This window comes from Tachysurus vachellii, chromosome 10 (genome assembly GCF_030014155.1).
Source record: "Tachysurus vachellii isolate PV-2020 chromosome 10, HZAU_Pvac_v1, whole genome shotgun sequence".
NCBI lineage: Eukaryota > Metazoa > Chordata > Actinopteri > Siluriformes > Bagridae > Tachysurus > Tachysurus vachellii.
Window position 1 is genome coordinate 14,289,229 of NC_083469.1, and position 19,223 is coordinate 14,308,451.

Consider the following 19,223-nt stretch of genomic DNA (forward strand, 5'->3'; position numbering starts at 1 on the left):
GGCCAAAGAAATACAAGGCCATACATCTCTCTGTTTAGTGTTCAGTGGGGAACACACATGCCGGTTGGCATGACACACACACACACACACACACGCACACACACACAGAAATGTATAGTGGGGTACAAGGCTGCAGTTGTTTGTATCATACAGTCTGGTGCCCAGACAGGCTTGGGGCAGTGTAGGCTAATATAGTGGTATAAATCCCTTGGAATGTCATGAATCTGTTCTCCTTGTTTTTTTTGTTTTTTTTCCTGCTTTGTTCTCACTAGGAGGGGGGATTTAAATGTGTTTATGGACTGTTTTCCTCTCATTATCCACTCGCTTTTTGAACATGTATATATGTTAGAAAAGATTTTGAGTAACTGTTTAATTTTCTAAAAGCAAATACCTCATTATTGCATTGCAGAGCCATAAATATATGTTCTAGGCAAGTATGTAATTAAGAAATCCAAATAAATAAATTTAAATAAATAAAGTCTTTTTTGAAGGTCGCAAAAAACTAGTGGTCTCAGGTTTTTTTTTTTTTTAAAAACAAACAGCCAGCATTGTTGGAAGCTCTGAATGCAACGCCATCAACAGAAAGAATTCAGCATGTATCTCCTTTGTCTATTATTGTTCAGCTGCATGCTACCATATTTATAGAGATCAAGAAGATTTGTACCAGATTAGATACCACCTGCTCTGTGAGATTATTATAACACATGTTGCCAAAAGCTCAAGCCCATTGAGATGATTGCTAACTGGCCATTGTAAATGGACTCATTGAAACCCAGCTTCATTAACGAGCTTTCTCTACCCCACTACTGAAACTCACATCTGCTGCCACTTGAAACGATCGAAGTGGGATGCAAGTTCTTCTCACTAAATTATACCAAGGACACATTAGAAGTAAAAATTAAACAAAGCATACCTAAAGATACTTACAATATACATTATCGGTATACCAGAATATTCATGTTTGATAACAAATTGACAGTTTCACTGTGGTATTTCAAAATATTTGGTTGTCATAGTTACCATCAGAAGCAATTAGTGTGAAATTAATTAAACAAATTGTTATTAAATATTCAGATAAACTTTTTATTCTTGTGAGTATATACAGTATATATATATATATATATATATATATATATATATATATATATATATATATATATATATAGTGCTGGGAGAACACATTTATTAATTTTAGGTGTGCAAGACCATGTTAACCAACCAATAAATATAGGGGAGACTGTTGACTTTTTTTGGTCAGTCATATATGGAAACCTGTTTCCAATGTCACAGCCAGAGTAATTTCCTTCACCATGTGCACATGTCCATCAGCGGTAATCGGCCCCTGTGGAGCAGCAGGAACGAGGGGGAGCTCGACCATGGCTGGTGCTGTGGCATAGACATTCCTCACAGGCATGGCAGTGGGATAAAGCAAAGCAGACATTGTTCTGCTGGACCAAAGCTGGACTGAAGCTGTAAATACACACTAACCACAGGTCCACAAGGATGTGGCATGGCTTTGTGCTGCTCACATTGGAATGCTGTAGGAGCTCCAGGGGGAATGTGCTGCACTGTACTTGTGTATGCCTGGCCACTGAGTGATGTTTACAGTGGCAGCTTGTTTACTGATGTGTTGTGAGGATTAAGTAGAGCAGTTTCTCAGCTGCTGGGTCTTTCCTGGCTCTTCGGAATGGGTGTGACACTGTAAAATGTGTTGGAAGAGTTTTGCCTTACAGCTTCTACAGTTAAAACACAAGCTATCTTTTGTCATCAAACTATTCAGCAAATCTGTACAGTATCATTCTACAAAACCCATAATCCTAAAAATAAAAAACCCAAAGCCTCATTCAATAAACTGCATTCTATTTTTTTGCTTTGTAATTTTAAAATTTCTCTCCTGCATGGGAATTGTTACATATTAATACTTTTCTTTCATTGTTTCTCTGAGCAGGTGAAGGTGATGGTGCGGATCTGTCCATCTGTTGGCGTGCAGGACACTTCCGAGTCCATGTCTTTCCTGAAGGTGGACCAGAGGAAGAAGCAGTTGACCCTGTATGAGCCTTCGCTCCTGACCCAGCCTAGCTCCGGGCAGCGACGCACACCATTAACTGCTCCAAAGATGTTCGCTTTCGATGCTGTCTTCACCCAAGATGCCTCACAGGTAAGGGCTCTATTGGAATCTGTGTGAATTGCTGTTGGTTTTGTTATAATTCTGATGCTTGTCTTGTTTTATTGCCTACTAGGCTGTATTCTAGTACATTTGCGCTAAGACATTTCCTCAAGGGCAGTAGGACATCTGCACAACACAAATATAAACAACCCCACCTCCCACACATATTATGTACTGGGCTCGAGGCTTATTGCAAAAATGGCCATCTTACTAGCATCATTCTTCATAGTATATACACAGCAGCTGATTCTTCTGGAGTCTGAAAAATTGAATTTTTGCCCCATATATTCAACAGTGTTCAGTTCCTCATCCAGACTCTGATGGTGGGAGGGCATCCAAATTAAGAACCAAATTAAGAGCACCTTCCAAACAGCCACACAAATAACCATGAGGAGACACTTAAGAGACATGAACAGTCCTTGAGAATGATTAAGTGAGAACAATTTAGTTGACGTTTTGTGGCAACTGAGTTGACTTCTTAATGTCTGTGCTGAAAGAACTCATCATTAAACCCATTTTATAGAGGCTCTTTACACAAACAATTAATTTGTTTCTTCAGTGCATGCTTGATTTAAAGTGTTTGTCTGATTAAATTATTCATTGTTTTTAGATAAGCGATTAGATAAGCCTGAAAAGATGGTAAATCTACTAAATAATTGTATGTTTTAGTAGCTGAAGTGGCACATTATTCTAGTAGCTTGCTAAAATGTGTGCTGTGCAACCTACAATATTCAGGTTAGCCTGTTTGTCCTTGTGTGTACTTTATCTATGTGTGATGTATGAAAGGAGATTGCTGCAGTAGCGAACTGTCCCTGTGGACTGAAGCTAGTGGAACAGATTGTAATGACAGCACCATAGACTACAGCAGTGTAAACCTCCTCCTGCCTGCTGAATCCATGATGAGCTGCTACTTGGTTGATTTGATGTTGCTCTATATTTGGTTTATTAATGATGAATTAATTGGATATCTGTTATGCAACATAAATATCTGCCTTTCAGACAGATCACGGTCCGGTTGACAGTTCATGGTGTTCTGCTACGAAAACTGCAGCACTGAATTGTCAAGAATAGTGACTGACTGTTCATATCCTTGTCTATTCTGGATGTCTGCAGGCTGAAGTGTGCTCAGGGACCGTGGCTGAAATTATCCAGTCAGTGGTGAATGGAGCAGATGGATGTATCTTCAGCTTTGGTCATGTTAAACTTGGTAAGCTTTTTTGTCCAATATTCTTTATTACCATTACATGTAATTACATAGCATTACTTTTTACTAATGACTTACAAGTGGGATAGCAGCCATTTGTCTTATAGTCCAGCTTTTTGTTAATAGTGTGGAAGTCACTTAGGTGCTATATAAAGATATTTCTTTCTTCTAATTTCTTTAAAAGCCTTCAGTGACACACTCAGGTTGATTGACTGTGTGTGTGTTCTTATGTGTTCTTATATGTGTGTGTGTGTGTGTGTGTGTGTGTGTGTATGTAAGTGGGTGATTATTATGAGCAGAAAGGTCAAAGGTTAGAGAGTATAATTGAAAACTTAATAATTTATGCCTACACTACAATGTGTTTGAATGTCTTAAGGCGGTGACTAGATCAGTATTTTTGAGATAACATTGTCATTGGTTGAAATTGGTAGTGAAAGAAAACCAGAGGTTTTAGTGTTCATCAAGTAGTGTTTGGTTTTTAATTTGAAACAATAAGGTTGTTACATCCTATAAATCAAGTTACATGTAAATGTTCTAATATCATATATTTCTATAGCATAAACCAGTTACCCAATACTAAATCCACCAAAGAAACAGAAAAAGAAAAAACGATGAAAGAACTAATTAATATCTTTAAGAGATGTCCTTGATCAATGTATGTGGTCTAAAATGAATACCTCAAGTTATGTATTTCTTGTCAGTTCTTCGAAGGCACTATTTCCCTTCATGTTAGGGAATTTTGGATGGAAACATTCTCTTCTAACCTAAAGCAAACTAACAAAAATGGCTTTAATCATTTTTATAACTTGCTGTTTACTATCCCATCCTTTTGTTTGATTGGCAGGTTGCTAATATCTTAAACGGTAACAGAATATATTCCAGGCTTTATTAACAGTTTCTCAACAGGTATTGCAACATTTTCGCTTACAGTATGTGAGCTTAGTACACGTTCTTACTGTGAAGAAGAGACCCTTTATTTCCTGTAACTCCCTCTTTCATTCTGCTCTTTTTTCTCTCTATCACTTACAACACTGGTAAATGAATTTGAGTAAACGTGTAATAAGTGATATCATCAGTAGAAAAGGCTCTTTTGAAATTCCAGTGCTCTGCATACACTAGTGTGCCGAGCGCTCTCAATACGTTGCCAGAATTAACAGCTTGCTCTCTCCCCCTCACCAGGCAAGACGTACACCATGATTGGCAAAGACAGCTCTTCTCAGAGCCTTGGCATTGCGCCCTGTGCCATCTCCTGGCTCTTCAAGCTCATCAGTGAGCGCAGGGAGAAAACTGGCACACGCTTTTCTGTACGTGTCTCGGCTGTCGAGATCTACGGTAAAGAAGAAGGTCTGCAGGATCTGCTCTCGGATGTCTCAACAGGCAGTCTGCAGGATGGCCAGTCGCCAGGGGTCTACCTGCGTGAGGACCCTATCTGTGGTACACAGGTTAGTGAGAGTTTAGGGCATTATTGTTATTGTTATTTTTGCATTTTGATCTATTTTAAATATGAGCTTGGAAGTCTTATATAGTTTTATTTTCTTTGTGTATATTAGTTTTGCTGTCTAGTTGTGCATTACTAAAATGTGTCGTGTTTTAACTCCATATCATTTTAGCAGCATTTTTATAGTGTACAGTCATGAAGCCTTGCACTATAAGGCAGCTATTTCATCCCCCACATCTAAGGGTGCTGCTGATGTGTCTTTCTTCTTTCAACCACTAGCCTCCTCATTGGAGGAGGGTAAAAGCTAGTGGTGTTTGTGGTGTTTGGGGAGATGGGGAAGAAGGTAGTTGAAAGTGCTGCCAGGTGTTAGCATCAGATGTTGTTTTTTGGGGTCCATACGAGGCCGACACTTCAAAGGCTGCCTGAGGCTTGTGAAGTTTACATAGATGGAGTCAGGCTCCACCCAGCGTTCCTCAAGAGTGTTCTCCCTTCTCAGTGCTAGTGCTGCTAACTGGGTAGTTACTGCTTATTTCAAGCTTGGGTTTATCTGATTGCTGAAACATTCATCCGTAATATTGATTCATTTTACCTCTTTAGGGCCATTTTAGGGCCATAGGGATTCTGAGCCTGTTCTAGGAACACAACGCACAAAGCGGGAATTAATACTTCTAAAATAGAGATCTTTATAGAGATATCACAGGTATAGGGCTCTTCAAAAACAAACAAACAAAATTAAGATATACCATTTTTTAGCAGTTTTAGCTAGCTGTAATTTAGGATTTTACCTTTTTCCATTTTAGCTATGTTTAATTGCCACTTCTCTTTCAGTTGCTTATAACAGGTTCTTAGCCTGCTGCTTCATCTCCCCTCTGGTATAGGCCTATTAGGATCTTGACCTTTTATCCTTTTTACCAGTTGAATTATTTGAGATTGTATACTTTCACATTACAAAACTATCTGTCTCCTTCAAACCATTAAAAAAAACATGGACATTTTTTGAATGTAATGTAATGTAAACTCCAGCTCACTTTCAGAGTTACAGGATATAAAATAATCAGGATATCCTAAAACATGAAATAGGAAATGCAAACATTTGAGCAGAGGTGGGTAGAGTAGCCAAAAATTGTACTCAAGTAAAAGTACTGTTACTTCAGAATAATATGACTCAAGTAAAAGTAAAAAGTAGACATCCAAATAATTACTTGAATAAGAGTAAAAAAGTAAAAACTAAAAAACTACTCAAGTACTGAGTAACTGTTATGTAACGTCTGATTTATTTTTTAACATGACAACAATCAGACAGACAAAAATACAAAATAATCTTTAGGCAAATTATGGCTCATCCAATCAATAAAATAAATTAAAATTAATTACAAAATAGCTTAAATTTAAATAATTCAGGTAAATTCAAGTACTTAATAAATATAATAATAATAAATAAAAAATATGCACAAGTAACACAAATTTCCAAACCTATATACTTTTTTACCAGGCAGAACTAGAACGAGGCAGCCCATAAATTCTCATAAACTGTGTGTGTGTCTCCAGTGACAGAACAACAGAAGGAAACACACACACATTTCATTTCTTTTGTGTTGTGATTGTTGCACATTTGATGCCTTGATGAAAGGGCAATAATAATGAAATACATCTCTACTCCTTTAATTAATTTCAGGAAGCCTCTAGTACTTTCCTTAGTTTCAGGTAAGCTAAAGCTTCTGGTTGCAAAGCTGTTTTTGTTTCTCAAAATATCTTCCTTCATGTTCATCAGAACAAAGAAATTTATACAGGTTTGTAACAACATGAGAGTGAGTAAATGATGACAGAATTTTCATTTTGAGTGAACTATCCCTTTAAATATGTGTGTTCGGCACTGCAAGAAACGACACGTCTGATGTCACTGTTTGTCGGCTCTTGCGGCGCTGAGTAAAGTTGAGCACATAAAAAAAACTCGAAACAGCTGAACTCGACAAAACTGCTGTGTTGCTAACTAACGCGTCCCACCGCTGAGATTGAGTATGGTAATGTGACGAGACTGCACAACTACGTTTGCTTGGTGAAACACAGTCACGTGGTAGAGCCTTAGCGGAAGTTTCTCTATCTGTCAAAATAAAACATTAAAATTGATGCGTAGAATACCAAAGAGGTAAAAAGAAAAGTAACAAGATCATTGTAGCCTAATGTAGCGGAGTAAGAGTACAGTTTCTTCTTCACAAATCTACTCAAGTAAAAGTAAAAAGTATAGTGATTTAAAACTACTCCTAGAAGTATAATTTTTTCAAAAACTTACTCAAGTAAATGTAACGGAGTAAATGTAACTCGTTACTACCCACCACTGCATTTGAGCTAACTTTTTTACTGTTAACACTGTAGCACAATTGTTGATCATTTTTCTTTGTTGTGAGGAAGAATGAACTTTTGTGTTATGAATTATCCATTTTGAATTGAGGAGATGCAAGAACATCTGTGTATTTTATCTGAAATTGGTTTCAGCTCCAGAATCACAGTGAGTTGCGGGCTCCCACCGCAGAAAAGGCTGCTTTCTTTCTGGATGCAGCCCTTGCAGCACGTAGCACCAGCCATCCTGATACAGACGAGGAGGATCGACGCAACTCACACATGCTCTTCACTCTTCACATTTATCAGTATCGGATGGAAAAGAGTGGCAAGGGAGGAAGTGAGTATCTGCATGGATGAGTGTGTGTGTGTTTGTGTGTGTGGTTAATTGACATTCCAGCGATGATGATCTCCCTCTGTGCAGTTAATTGATGGGCTGCACTTCCATTTCCTTTTCTTTCTCACTTTTCATACTCACAGAGGTGGAGAGCTGCATCTCAAACTCATTAATCTAATAGCCGAGATATTACAGACTAAATCAAAGCTACCTTCCCATCACCCTTTCATTTTTTCTCTCAATCTATCATGTGGAAGGTAAATCACTCGGGCCTGTTTTGACCACTTCATTAAACTTTAATGGGAATTTTAACAGACAGTAATAATTCATGAGCAGCTAATGACCACAATCATAATGTAGAAGTACCTCTCACTGTGCAATCCTGCACTTCTCATTAGCATAGGTAAATGCTGAGCATTTTGACAACAGAGGAAAAATATGTACAGTTGTGTTAAATGGAAACTGGCTTTCAGAAAGAACAGGGCAAAAAAAAAAAAAAAAAGAGCTGGAACAGGGAGGAAAATGGTAGCTGTTCTTAATTTCTGTCATTTTTATCAGTGGTTATGAGTAACAATGTACATGTAGCACAGATAATGTGAGGCAGCTACTTCATGAACCTATTGTGCCCCTCAGAGCAACTTTATGTGACATAGAGAATGACAGTTTTAATGCCATGACAAAAGGTAATGATAGTTATTCAAGAGCTTTTGTGCATTAAGCTGTGGTGCACTGCAAATGTCCTCACAAAATGGTGTCATTTGTGACACAGACAATTTTATCTGACATTTCTTCTATGTTATTACATTTGAAGCACGTAGCAGTATGAGTTTAATATCTATACCAATGGTCCGGATGTTTCAATGTCCATGGATGATGTCTTCGGTGAGCAGATAAGGACTTATGAATAGTACAACTTGCTGTATATGTCAGTGTGTTTTATGTTGAGCTGTTAATTTGCTCAATTTGGTCCAGATTTGTATGTAGATTTCTTGGGAATAATTCACTGCAAGTAATGCTAGTCGCTGACATACTCTAAGGGTGTGTAAATGTCTGTTGCTGTGTACACTTCCTGTCATTACTTTCAGAGTAGGAGTGTCAGTGGTGTGTTATAAACTCTACCTCTGTCTCAAACTCATGCTTTGAGCCATTTCATTGTTACTTGGAGATCATGGCTCTCATATTTCTCAGTATATAATACTGTAATATCAGTTTCCTCAATGTTTCATGCTGTACTGTTACTAGTGCTTTACACGTTGTGATAACATAATTTCCCACCTTGGGACAGCCAGTGTGCAAAGTGGGAAACAAATGGATGCATCTACGAAAGCGTGTCCTTTATTTGTTCTTTCAGTGCATATAAAGCTCATCAAGCTACTTTAGTTGCACATTTACTGTTACATGCCTAAGTGAGTACTGGTATTATGAACATTTAAACATGCATGAAACATTTTGGACTGAAATTGCAGTACAACAGCAACAACAGCTTATTATGGTGAGGTAGCTTTTCAGCTAATGTTAGTGGTAACTCTAAAATTGATGAATACCTTCTTAAAACAGTGATTAGTATGGTCATTGTCATAGATTTCACCAAGTACTGTATCTGTATATTAACTGATTGAAAGCTAAAATTGCTATAAACTACTTTAAAAGTAGAGAAGGGGACTTTACACTGTTCACAGTATGTACAACATGTTGATTTGACGTCACTCCATAAACCAGGAAGAACATGGTAGTAGAGAACACTTACATACTTCTGAGTGTGTTAATGGTTGTAAGTGGGGAAATTACATGTTGCAAGTTTGTTTCAAATGTATCATAAGTCTCCTTATACACTGTTATGCCTACTGTAATATGCCCTAAGAACTTTAACAAATTTATTTCTCTTTTTTCTCTCCTATTTCTGCTCCTCCCTCCCAGTGTCTGGTGGTAGAAGTAGACTGCACCTCATAGACCTGGGCAGCTGTGAAAAGGTGCTTAGTAAGAGCAGGGATGGAGGAGGCGGTCTGTGTCTATCTCTCACAGCCTTAGGCAATGTCATCCTGGCTTTGACAAATGGAGCCAAACATGTACCATACAGGTAGGAGAAATCAGAGTGGGCCATTTTTTTTTTTTTTACCAATACTTGTGATGCCAAAAAATTCTCTCTCTTGAAGATCATATACAGATTTTTTTTATTTGCTATTTTTCATGTGATCTTACTAAAGACAGACAAGGGTTATTGTTATTCAATTTTCCAAAGACGTAACAGAGAATGAGTGAACATGTAATCAAAGCTGGCAGCAACAAGATCACACACGCTGAGTGGTGGTGACAGGTTTACTGGCAGCTTTGTATGCTGCTGATGTCATTCATAGAGCTCTGCAGCGTACTGTGTAAAGTTAAATTTAAACTATTTGATCATTTCAGGTAATCCCTAAAATACTGACTCTGTTAAAACAAGAAAAAACATAAAAGCCCTTAGAAAAGTATTTACGTACTGCTAATTTTTTGTATTCTTTAGGGATAGTAAGCTTACAATGCTGCTTCGTGACTCACTTGGGAACATCAACTGCAGGACAACAATGATAGCGCATGTCTCAGACTCACCTGGTCATTATGCTGATTCACTCACCACTATCCAGCTTGCTTCCCGAATTCACCGCATGAGAAAGAAAAAGTCCAAGGTCAGAATCTCATTGGTTAAAACTGTTTGTGTGAAAAGCTGTTTTGAAAGCAAAAATGTTGCTAGAGGTGAATATAACCATAAATGTGGAAATTTGAAGAACAATGATGTAAAAGCTAGATTTCTAACAATAAAAAATTGTAATACTTGGTTTCAGCTTATTATTATTATTATTATTATTATTATTATTATTATTATTATTAATAATAATAATAATAATAATAATAATAATAATACTAATAATCATAATAATACATTATTTTATTATTATTATCATTAGTATTGTTGTTATTATTATTATTATTAATAATAATAATAATAATAATAATAATAATAATAATAATGGCAAGTCCAGTAATACAGGTACAGACAACTTTACACTTTTCCTTTGGAAGAAAATCATACAGTAGTTCTGTATGACAAAATAATATGTGATTTTAACATTGATATTTAGTTAGAATTACCATCTTATAGGCACCCTAGTTCATATAATTAATGCAAATTTATACTTTATTCCTACCACAGTATGCATCCAGTTCCTCTGGTGGTGAAAGCTCTTGTGATGAAGGAAGGATTCGCCGACCCCCACATTTAAGACCCTTCCATCCACGGACTGTGGCCCTGGACCCAGATCTACCATCACTATTGAGCGATCCAGATTACTCCTCAAGCAGTGAACAGTCATGTGATACTGTTATTTATGTTGGCCCTGGTGGTGCTACAATTTCTGATCGAGAACTCAGTGACAATGAGGGTCCACCAGCCTTTGTTCCTATAATCCCATCCCTTAACAGAAAGCAACGTGGCAAGGAAGGACAAACTGACCGAGACCTTTTCAAGTGCAACACTTTTGCTGAGCTTCAAGAGCGGCTGGAATGTATTGATGGCAGTGAGGAGCCAAGTGCTTTTGTTGGTGAAGCTAGAGGAAGCCAAGTAAGCCCTAAGACAGACATTATCTCAATAAAGCCCAAAGAAGGGTCTATTTTGGGTCCTTTTAAGTCTCCTACAAAAACAGCTTCCCAGCAGGACAGTATTTTATCCAAACAGCCACTTTCTGCTCAGAATAAACTGCCCAGCAGCCCCAAACACAAGTCCAAAAATGAACATTCCAAATGGCAAAATGCATCAGTGTCAGATGGAGATATGCCTGTGACAGCCTGTTGTGCAAGGGCAGATAGCGAAAAGGGGATGGTAACAGACAGCTCAGCTCCATGCTCCCCAGGGAAGCAAGATAAAGTAGCAACATTTCAAAACTCAGAGCCAGTGGTGAGAGAAAAGGTATTCTTAAATAGGAAACATCTACCCAAACCTGCTCCTCCACCCCCACAACAAAGGGACTCTACAAGGTCTAATAGTGAATCAGAAGAAAAGTCTAGTATACGGATACCACCCATTGGAATGAGCCATCAAGTACAGAAGCAGTGTGGTTCAGGAGGCAACTCTCCTCTTTTGAGTAGGGTTCATCACCTAAACCCCAAGACCCCACTAGAAGTGTGCCAGCTAAAGTCCACACTTAGGGAGCGAGATATCTTAAGAACTACAGTTACTCTGCAGCAGCCAGTTGAGCTAAATGGAGAGGATGAGCTGGTGTTCACCCTTGTAGAAGAACTAGCAATTGGAAGTATTATGGACAATGGAAGACCCTCCAGTATCATAAGCTTCAATAGTGATTGTTCTGTACAGGCCCTTGCTTCAGGATCTCGGCCAGTAAGCATTATCAGTAGCATCAATGATGAGTTTGATGCCTATACATCCAGTGTGGGTGCCTCTCAAGTAAATATTGAGATGGTCGCACCATTTCCAGAAGAAACATTTGTCTCTTTAGACAGTCATGGTTCTTCTATCAGTTCATGGCTTAGCGAAGTAAGTGTCTGCACCATAGAAAGTGAAGGGGCACAATCTGCAGATGTCTTCCTTCCTGATGGTATACAAATTGAACCAGGAAGTGGTTTCTACCTTGATTCTCCTGGCATATTCCAAACTAGTCCACAGAAGGAACCCAATAACTCATTGAATGACAGTGGCTTTAGTTTCTCTGATCTGGATAGTGACAGTGCCACATCAAGTAAGCTCTCATTAAGTAAATGTTCATCTTCTCCAGAGTCCACTAAAGCCTCCATCAGAAATACTTTAAAAATGGCGAAACCAAATAACATAAACTCATCTCCAACCCAGACTCTGCAAGAACCGTACAGTGTCCATTGCAGTCTTCCCAGGAAAATGAAACCTACCTCATCCACAGTTCAGTCTGGTAGCATCAGTGAGTGCAGTAATGGTAGCAGATGGAGACGTGAACCACTGAGGCTAGAGAGCAAGTCAGGTGACCCATGGCACAGACAAGAGATTGTGTCAGCATTGCCAGTGGCCTCAAATTCAAGTCCTTCATTCAAACAATTAAAAAATGGAATAAGTGGCATACCTACGAGAAAGGCAGGCACAGACTTTAACAGTATTTCACAAATACCCACAATGACACAGGGGTCTACTTCATCCTTAAGGGTGGTAGATGGATGTGAAAAATCTACCAGCATTAAGAAGGTGGAGACACCCAGCAAAATGCCACAGTTCAGAAGAGGTGCAACCACACTTGGGACTGTTCCAGTCATTCATACATCCGTTGATGTCAAGGTTGGCCTTGACATTGGATCATCAGGTAACTGGAAGTTTTCATCTTTAGAAAAAAATGTGAAAGCAAATAAGGACATTAGTATACTGCCAGGTGGTGTATTACCTCCTCCACCTCCAGTGCGTAAGTCCAGTCTGGATCAGAAGAATCGAATCTTGCTACCAGCAAGTGCCTTAAAGTCTGCATGTGAGACCGGAAAGTCACTGGTACTCAGGCCTGCAAAGTCAGAGGATGAATATGATCTACGGTACAGAGGAGACTCCCACAGTTTAAAAACATCCAATTTGAGGTTAGATCATAGTTTACTAAAAGCCACATCAAGTCTCAAAGCCAGAGGAGCAAGAGGGGAAGCTGGACAAATGTATGGAAGCCAAGTATCCCTAGAAAGATCTGACAGTTTGACATCTTTAGGATCTAAACCCATGCTCAGTCGAGAGAACAGTGGGGCCAGCCTTGGTGGAAAGTCAAGCAAATCGGTTACTAAGTTTGGATCACCTGTTGCCACCTCTTCCCCAAACACTACCTCTCCAAATGCCTGTGTTAATCAATTCAACATGGGAAAATGTGGGCAGATCAAAAATAGCCTTAATGCAAGACCAGTGCCTGTAAATGGAAACAAAGCTCGCACATTATCTGCAAGCAATTCCAAAGCACTAAGTTCCTCAACTAAGTCTCTCACAACATCCACAACAAGGAATGCTAGTCTCCCACCTTCAGGAAAGAGTGCATTACCTCGTTCAGGAGTAGGAAGTAATGCTAAATGTACAAGGGGAACTATAATGGGTACTAAGCAAGCCATGCGAGCAACTAACAGCCGAGTAGGTGAACTGGCATCCGGTAGTTCTTCTGGAAAACAACCAAAGGGATCTGGTGATTCTGACAGTGGAAATGACAGTGGTGTTAACCTTAATGATGACAAGCATACACCTATCCCCATCCTGCCTTCTCCTTATAGCAAGATCACTGCTCCAAGACGGCCACAGAGGTATAGCAGCGGGCATGGAAGTGACAATAGCAGTGTCCTGAGTGGAGAGCTGCCTCCTGCAATGGGGCGAACTGCACTGTTCTACCACAGTGGAGGGAGTAGTGGGTATGAGAGCATGATCAGAGACAGTGAGGCCACTGGAAGTGCATCTTCAGCTCATGACTCTATGAGTGAAAGTGGGATGTCTTCCAATATGCGGCTCAGGAGCTCAAAACCACCCAAAAAGAGATCTAATGGTGAGTAATATGTAATCCTACAGGTGATACATACCCAGTTTTTCCAATATATGTTTTTCCTCATGGTTTCTTAGGAACTTTCTTACTTATTATCAGTCTGTGTGACTGATACATTTTCATTTTCATTTTTAGTAATTAAATCTCTTCTCTGTGATGTGTCCTTATTTTGCATGGGTACGTTTGAGATGCTTTCCACTGTGGCCATTTGTGCATCAATGTATGATGCTGATTTCTTGTGTTCACAGTTGTTTTATGTCGCAAAAGGTTTTTATCATTTCTTATTATTGTTCAACTTGTATTGAACAACTTGTGCCATCCACATGATTTGGATATTCTAGGCATTCAGAGGCGGCGTCTCATCCCTGCTCCTTTACCAGACACCTCCTCTCTGGGAATGAAGGCTGGCACCACAGGTCAGTGGGTGGACTTACCCCCTATAGCTGGACCATTGAAAGAGCCCTTTGAAATCAAGGTGTATGAGATTGATGATGTAGAGCGGTTGCAGCGGCGGAGACAAGAACAGCCAACTGAGGTGAGTAAATGAGGTTGTCTGAGATCCATATTAAACTGCTCAGGAACTGGCTCAGTGATTTTACAGTTAGGATGTAATATTTTCATTATGGTTACTGGCTTAAAATATTAGCATTGATTCACATGTTGAATCTTCTTTAAGTTAAACCACTCACTCAAGTCGCCACTCATTATTTTGAAGGTAATCATATGAGCATTAGCTGAGGCCTTACATCTTTTGAAAATATGGTGATAGCTTGGATGACCGTGTATGAATATGTATATGTATAAAATGCACATTTATATTCCATTATAGAACTACTATTTACATCCCTCTTCTTTCTCTTCCAGCAGTCAATTCAGGATGTTGATAAGGTATGTCGATCAGGCCATATGTATTCTTGTCTGACAATACCAGGAAAATATTTTAGATATTTGCCGTATCCTGTAATTAATTTGTAGAGTCAGTTCTACACTTTGTTGGAATACTTTACTAATTCATTTTAGTCTCTATATTATTGAAATTTATTTTTGCATAAATCTGTAGGGTTTGCTGCATTTTAACACAAAACTAAAAGACGTTGAGCGGCGGCAGCAACAGATCAGAGATCTAAGATTGAAACATGGCAATCTGAAGGAAGAACTCGAGGACACCAAAACCAGACTAATGATGGACCCCAGAAAGTGGATTGGAGAGTGTGAGTTAGAGTTATATTTAAGTATTACACTTGAGTAAGGTCATTTTAAATGTTCTCCATTAAGTAATGATTGAATGTTCCCCTATACAGTTGAAGTGGACCAGGACTTGGACCCAGAGTCACAGGAGTATTTGGAGGAACTAGAGCAAGTCACAAGTGAACTGGAGTACTGTGTCAACCTATGCAAGTCACGTGTTATGATGGTGACTTGCTTTGACATCAGAGTAGCATCAGAGATACAAGAAGGACCGCGGGAAGTGGAGGTATGAAATTAGGTTGGGGTAAACGTGGATATAAACGATGAGGCGTAGAATTGAGAAAGAATTTTGGAAGTCTAAATGGAAGGAAAATGAAATGTAGCAGCCAATTCACTGATACGAAGAACAAAAAAAAAAGCCAATGAATAAACTTTAAAAGACTGGAGCACTGAACACTACATAGAGGAGGTGTTATCTTTGAGAAATGACTGGTACTGGTAATATATAGTGCCTCTCTCTGTATAATGGATTTAAATGGAAAAAAGCAACAACTTGATTTTTTGGATCATCAAATATGTTGAAACAAGACAGACTGTCATCATTTAGCCAAGAGTTTTTCTGCTATACCACAAAGTGCCTTTGTGATATAATTTCAATCATTATTTTTTGTATTGGTGCTAGTGCTCTAACCAGCATACCTAAGCCAACCCTTAACATATTACTTTTAAGAAGAAAATGATTTTATATTACATTGTATAGTGTATTTATATGATGAAACAGTCTGTAAAATACCATTTTTGTTTGAATATTAAAGGCAAGGGGAAACGAAAGCAGTAAGCTAATGTTATTGCATTTTCCTAGACTTAGCCTTTCTCCTGTGCTATCACCTTTCAGCATTGTCATCTAACCTCTGGAGCCTTATGTTCTCTTTCTAGTGACTGTGTGACTTTCTAACTTACATATCAAGCAAATCTCTGATGTTTTTTTAAAGAGCTATGTTTGTAATACTGTTGTCAACCACTGCCAACTTTGGTGGAGTCCATGCATAACATAAATCCCTAAAACTTTGACTCAGTTGCCTTAATTAATTTAAGGTGAATAGAACATGACACATGATCATATCTGTAAAAAAATTATTCAAAATGATTGATGTCTTGCATTTGGTGTTCATTTTGACACACTTGTCTCTTGTCTGTCTTTTGTCACTAAAATTGAATGTACATAAAAAAAAATCCAATGAGAACCATCCCCCCCCGAAAAAAAAAAAAAAAAAGAAGCCCCAGAATGTGACTTATCCTGCTTTTTATCTAATTTACAGTTAAATCCAGACATATTGCATGACAAAAAAAATATGTTAGCTCCGGTCCTTGTTTACATTTACTGGGATCACAGTAGTGTGAATTCATCACTGGACTCTGTAGAATAGCTGTTGTTTGAATTTAGCATGATTCATGCAGTCTGACAGGTAGAGTTCAGCAAAGACTGAGATGTTTCTCAACCAGCAGATATCAGAGCAACAGCTAAAAACCTGATCCATAAAAAGTTGAAAAGCTGAGAGAAAGGTGATCATGATTGTCCAGTGAAAACAGAGTACTGAGATAGTTGGCATTTGCCATTGTTACACACCATGCACTGATTAAATTGTCAATACAAAACTGCTACAGACGTTTTAACATTGTTTTAATGAACCACTGTGGATAAGATACACTGGAGTACACATGCCAGGCATTGGTTCTATGCATTCTTTCAGTCTGTTCATGTAGAACCTCAAAATGCTTTTGCCTTTAGCACAAATGCACTGGCCTTATTTGGAGTTTCGGAGCATTTCTTTCTGCCTTTTCTTAATGCTCTTTAAAGATCAACTTGCCTGAACTGTCAATATACCTCTGTATTCCTGATGTCATTGAGGCAACTGTACAGGTGTAGATTGTCCACAATGGCTGTTTGTTAGCTGTCTTTCAGACTATATTTGTGAGTGACTTTTGCATACCAGCATAATAACAAAGGTGGTTATTTCTACTATTCATCAGATTGAATTACAAAAACCTTTCCTAGTTAACCTTTACAAGTACACATGCTCAGGCCCTTTCTTACAATGCTGCATGAATTTTTTTTTTTATTTTACTATTAAGGTATGTTCTTGTTCATTTTTACGTGTATTTTTTAATGATGATGCTGGAGTTCACTGTCATGGGGAGTTCGAAACATGAATTAACCAACTAATACCAAACTTTTTTTTATTCAAAATGTATGTTATGTCATATTTCATATCAGATCATATTTTCTAATGTTTTTTGGTTTTGTAAAAGATTTTCAAACTGTGTAAAAATGTATAATATGGCAACTTGGTATGACTTCTTTTTTGTTGTGAATAAACACATGTTCCTTCTTATCGTGGTGTGAATCTCAGTTTTACATACAATTAGGAGTTATGTAGGTTGATGGCCTTAAAATAGTTGAAAATACAGAATTACTAAAAATGCAGAATTCTTTTATTTAAAACTATTACAAGGCAGAGTTCATTTAATGTTATTTAGTTATTATGGTGAAATGTGAATTAAAAATAAAATTAGCAAAGCCTCCAAGTTTAAAATGTGTGTCAAAAATATTTGTGTGCAAAATATAAAAACAGTCAGTCTTCTAGAGTAATCTCTCTAATGATTTGTTACAGTGCTGTGGCACATTGCAAAGCAGCATGAGTGTTACTCAAGCTGTAGGAGGAACTGTGGAACTAATATAGAGTAATATATTTGGATTAGAGGTGTGACATCAAACTGTTAGTATACTTATACATATATATTAATATACATTGGCTTATTTTATATGACTACTTTTGATTTCTTGTAAAACTATAGTGAAAGTTGCATGAACGCTAAAACAAAACACTAAGATCAGTTCATTCTCTTTGTAATGATTATACATGGAATTGATCATATGCACAGATTTTAGTACATGCAGCACCAAAAGCTCAGAAAAAAAAAACAAGTAATGGCAGGCAATCCACAGGTGTTGAATTAGAAGTAGTGAGTGCTGTGGATGGTCATTATCTCTGCCAGCAAAACATGCATGCATGCATGCACACACACCACAAACTACCCTGTAACCCGATAATCCTGTTGTGCTTCCACCTGCTCTGAAGCGAATTCGCTTTTGATTGAGGACCCACTCTTGTATACACACAATCATGCACATAAAATTCATGTTTAGGATGGTAACCATAAAATGGCCAGGTTACAGAATCCGAGCTGATAACTACAGTCCAGCACAGAACACAATATGTTCTTGGCAAAGAACATAGACTGCACAGTTTAATTACTGTATAATATGGCCTTCCCCATTTATCTGATTATGATTACGGCGCTTGCCAGAGTTTTAGAGGATATCCTCGCAATGTGTTCTTCTAATACATTTTAGCAGCGCTGCTTAAATTTGGACTGCATATTGCTAGGTAATCCCCTACTTACAGAGCAAATACAATAACCTCAGCCTGCTCCAATCTTTCCTCCCCACTGTTGATTTAATTTGATTGAAACCAGAGCATACAGTAGTAATGATTTAGCTGCTCTGTTGGAGCATCTGGCTTCTATATTGCTAATCAGATCTGCGGGTTTTAGTCTTGCTGGCAGTGAGTGCTTTTTGACAGCAGGCAAGAGGATTGTATCTTTCAAATGACAATGATTAAACTGTACATATTATAACTTAGGAAAATTTTTAATCTCTGTCATGGCTTAATTTTGCCTCTGTCTGTCATTGTTATTGTAATGATAGCTCACTTCTACATAGCACAAGCACATCATCAAAAATTTGGCATGTCACTTTTTTACCATTTGGATAGTACACATTGCAAACAATTTTGAGTAAATTTAAGTGGCAGCAGCACATACAAATTGAATAAATATGATCAAATGTTTGTGGATTTGGCAAAAATCAATTGGGACTCATGGAATATTTCCCTTTCTTGTTTCCATGATGTGATTCTAGACCATGATGAAAGTTTCTGCTCATGTTAACTTAATTTTGCTTTCATGCAAGGGTAATACGTGCC

At 38.0% G+C, this 19,223-nt stretch overlaps 1 protein-coding gene across 4 annotated transcripts in view; it reads left to right on the forward strand.

The window, feature by feature from the left end:
• kif26ab (kinesin family member 26Ab) overlaps positions 1–17,570 on the forward strand; it is a 71,367-nt gene extending 53,797 nt beyond the window's left edge. For 3 of the 4 annotated variants that reach the window (XM_060879697.1, XM_060879699.1, XM_060879700.1), the window contains 11 exons: positions 1,949–2,158; positions 3,281–3,374; positions 4,551–4,813; positions 7,303–7,486; positions 9,401–9,560; positions 9,984–10,146; positions 10,671–13,992; positions 14,331–14,524; positions 14,854–14,877; positions 15,050–15,200; positions 15,291–17,570. In XM_060879697.1, coding sequence (XP_060735680.1) covers positions 1,949–2,158; positions 3,281–3,374; positions 4,551–4,813; positions 7,303–7,486; positions 9,401–9,560; positions 9,984–10,146; positions 10,671–13,992; positions 14,331–14,524; positions 14,854–14,877; positions 15,050–15,200; positions 15,291–15,469 — 4,944 coding nt within the window. In that variant the 3' untranslated portion in view covers positions 15,470–17,570. The remainder of the gene's footprint in view (positions 1–1,948; positions 2,159–3,280; positions 3,375–4,550; positions 4,814–7,302; positions 7,487–9,400; positions 9,561–9,983; positions 10,147–10,670; positions 13,993–14,330; positions 14,525–14,853; positions 14,878–15,049; positions 15,201–15,290) is intronic. The other variant, XM_060879698.1, reaches the window with a different exon arrangement.
• The last annotated feature ends 1,653 nt before the right edge of the window (positions 17,571–19,223 follow it).